This window comes from Arachis ipaensis, chromosome B05 (assembly GCF_000816755.2).
Source record: "Arachis ipaensis cultivar K30076 chromosome B05, Araip1.1, whole genome shotgun sequence".
Classification (NCBI taxonomy): Eukaryota; Viridiplantae; Streptophyta; class Magnoliopsida; order Fabales; family Fabaceae; genus Arachis; species Arachis ipaensis.
The window spans coordinates 1,424,907-1,428,668 of NC_029789.2; the positions used below are offsets into that span (position 1 = coordinate 1,424,907).

Below are 3,762 nucleotides of genomic sequence, written 5' to 3' on the forward strand. Positions count from 1 at the left end.
TTAGGTCCAGAATTTTTTTTTTTGCACAATATTCAGTGTTCTGGATTTAAACAAAAATAATTCCTTTTTCAACAAGTAAGGTCCATAGTCAAGATATACATGAAGGCCCATATGATATGATCACCCCAAAAAAGGACAAAGAAATGTTAGGGCCCACAAATATAGGAACTGCTTATGACACTCATAAATAGTATAAAATATTTGTAATAAGAATAAAACCTTCAATTTTTAAGAACAAAAATGAGACTTAATTTAAATATTACAAAATATTTTTATATATTTTTTATCTTAAATTTCAATAGATCAATAATTAATTCGCTAATGATCTTAATTTTATTTAAGAGTTTGTTGCTATATATACGAATTTATTCAAATTCGTAATACTTGCTATATATAGACTCCCCATACTCAATTAAGAGGTCGCGGGTTCGAGTCACATATCTTTCCAAATTTTTGCCAATGAGTTATAGCTCAAATGGCATAGTCTCCCTATACTCAATTAAAAGGTTGCGAGTTCGAATCTCCTATCTTTGGTAAAAAAAAAAGAATTAGTGAGCTAACTATTTAAATTAGTTAAAAAAATTACCTTATCTAAATCTCTCCCTTCATAAGTGATAATCAAGGAAACAATATTGTTTGTTTCATAAATAAATGTAGAAGTGCTTGCTAAGTTGCTATCTATTCCAATATCCATTGAAATGGCAGCGGCAGCAAAAGGTGTTTGGTTTCTGTTCCGACATGCCATTCCCACTAAAAGCGTGGTAGTGTCTTTCCCTTCATTCTCTTATTCTCACAAACATAAACACAAACAGTTGGTGGGTCTTCGCTCCTTCAAGTGTTCCTCCACTGCCCCACTCTCCACCACTACCTACGAGGTAACCACTATGTCACTTTAGTTGATTTGTTAGTTAGTTAGTTAATTGTTTCAGTTAATGGTTCGTTAGTTAGTTAGTTGGTTCGTTTTAACGTTTAACTGTCTACCCCTCTTTTTTTTTGGAGTTCTTATGTTTTGTATGTGGAGCTTGACTATTGATTGCATTAGACTACATTTGATAGTAGGTAGTTAATGAAATGCAGTTTTCTGATGGTTCCTCTGAGGTGGAGTTAAGATTAAACATAGGAGGATTAGATGTTCGAAGTTCAAGAGATTTATCAGTTAATGCTGATGACACTTCTTTAGCTATCAGAGTATTGAGGCCAGGATCTCCCATCACACTCATAGAAACTAATCGCCTTTTCGACAGGATTAAACCTGCTGAAACTATATGGTTTGTGCAATTCAAACTACAAACATATTAGAAACTTTGTTTAATTGCTTGATTCACCTTGGCCTTGTTGGTTGAATAATGGTTTGGTTTTCGGGTAGGTACCTTGATGATGATCAACTGGTTGTGAACTTCAAGAAACAGGATCCTGATTTGAAATGGCCCGATATCATGGAGTCGTGGGAATCGCTTGCTGCCGGATCCACACAACTGTTGAAAGGTGCATCGATCTACCTTGTTGGCGAATGCACCGAAATAAACCAGAAAGTGGCTCAAGAGCTTGCAACTGGACTTGGGTATAATAAGTTCATGTGTAATTCTGATTGTCTATTCACACTGCATAATAATATCTGAACCTTAGTTATTTCCAATTTCATATATTGCACTTCTGCTTGGATGTTTAAGATTGATAAGTAAATTTCATCACTGGCTTTATAAGTTGTTCTTGATATTCTTCTCAGGTACACACCACTTAGTACAAAAGAGTTACTGGAATCAATTTCAAACCAAACAGTGGATTCATGTGAGTATCATTGCTAAACCTTGTTTGCAGTCAAAGTTTGGTCTTTTTCCTCCGTGTTGAATGGTTTTGGCAAGCAAAATACCATGCGTGTATCATCAATTCTCTGCATACTAATGTTGTGAATTGTAATTAGCATCTTAAGTACTAAAATTGATAGTGTGTTTTGCTGCGTATTAACTAGTGTAATATATTCCAGGGCTGCTTGCTGAAGGTTCTGATTCAGTAGCAAAGGCAGAAAGTGCAGTACTAGAAAGCATTAGCAGGTAAATCAATGGCTTCATTTCATTTTCTGAATAATCTTTTATTGGGAATCAACTCATTTATTTCTGATCGAGTGGTATGCCAGTCATGTGAGGACAGTAGTTGCAACACTAGGAGGGAAACATGGAGCTGCTGGAAGTGCTGATAAGTGGCGGCATCTTTATGCTGGTTTTTCTGTCTGGTTGTCACAGACTGAAGCCAAAGGTGAAATTTGTCAGTTCATTCTTGATTGATTCTCACATGATTTATCTTTAGAGTCCAAGCTTGTTTTGAATCTAGAAATATATTCTTGACTTGCAACATTAGCAGAGATGATTCATCTAGGACTCTACTTGAGTCATGAAAAAACATTTATTGCTGCTTCTGCTATGAGATTGTTCGGATTGGGGATTTGGGCAGGGAAATGATGGGAAAAAATTCTTTCTCATTTTCAAATAATGGGAGCAAAAAAGGGAAAAGATTTGAAGTTTCAAATGAACTTCAGCCTTGTTTTAGATTTTTTTTTTTTTTTTCTTTTTTCGTTTTAAGTAGTAGCGGAAAATGAAAGAGCATGCAACTTACAAGAACCTACCAAACAACGGGGACAATATTTATTAACTAACCTTTTATGATCTTCTGTTTCCCTCTTCCCAAACATATTCTAAATTTCTACCAAGGCATATTTACTACCATGATTGCATCAAATTTTTTTCCAGTAAAACTGATTTTGGTAGCCTAAAATACAGATGAAGATTCTGCAAAGGAGGAGACCCATAAAAGCGTCAGAGATGGCAGTACTGCATACACAAATGCAGATGTGGTTGTTAAACTTCAGGGCTGGGATCCTGCATATGCCAAAAGTGTGGCACAAGCATGTTTGAGTGCCTTAAAACAGTTAATCCTGTCAGACAAGAAACTCCCAGGTACTTAATTTATATTTGGATTCCATGCATTCTCTTATTTCATAGATAAATGCATCACAATTTCTGCCTTGGCAATTGGCATGTTGAATGTGGAAGGAGACGGGGTTTTAGGTTGAAGACGGGGAAGCTTAAAACATGTTGCATTAGTGCATTACTTAGATTAATTTCTGTGATCCTTGCAGGCAAAAAGAGTCTGTACATAAGACTAGGATGTCGTGGTGACTGGCCAAACATCAAGCCACCCGGTTGGGATCCATCAAGTGAAGGCGACATGAACTAGGCACACAGTAATGCTGCTTGTAAAGATTAACTTGAATTTGTCTTACCATAAAGGTAACACGAGATGGCTTCAATGTTCATATTGTAATTTAATTGCCAAAAACAAAGTGCTCTCTGGATAACTACGCAATGGAAGGTGGAACATTCATGTAAGAGCTCCTCTCGTAATCGCCAACCAAGTACTAAATCCATTATGATTTGCCTTTCTCATAACCTTGCGGCTAAATCACCCTTCCAAACGAATATGTCATATTGTGCAACTGCTTGCTATCATCAATTTGCATAATCAAATTAAATGAACAACATTGCCAAATCATCGAGAACAGAAATAAACTGATTAAGTGCGATTTTCATTTGAAAAAATCCTGAGTCAATTCTATTCGTACATTATATATATATATGATCCAGAAAACTACAATCCTGTTCAGTCTATAATGCATATTCCTAAACATTTGTTATAATTTCCAAAACAGTGTGTTATGTAGGGGAGAAAACACTTTGAGAATTCATTTTAAAAATAATCAAATTTCAA

At 35.5% G+C, this 3,762-nt stretch overlaps 1 protein-coding gene across 2 annotated transcripts; it reads left to right on the forward strand.

Moving 5' to 3' along the window:
* On the forward strand, nt 572–3,443 carry LOC107642352 (probable inactive shikimate kinase like 2, chloroplastic). Of its 2 annotated transcripts, none has more exons than XM_016345678.2 (8): nt 572–875; nt 1,078–1,268; nt 1,367–1,561; nt 1,727–1,788; nt 1,985–2,051; nt 2,135–2,253; nt 2,775–2,951; nt 3,134–3,443. In XM_016345678.2, the coding sequence occupies exons 1-8, from the start codon at nt 699–701 to the stop codon at nt 3,229–3,231; spliced, it is 1,086 nt and encodes a 361-aa protein (XP_016201164.1). In that variant the 5' UTR covers nt 572–698; the 3' UTR covers nt 3,232–3,443. The 2 variants fall into 2 exon arrangements, with proteins under 2 accessions (XP_016201164.1, XP_020978418.1); XM_021122759.1 differs by having other exon boundaries at nt 607–875; nt 1,060–1,268.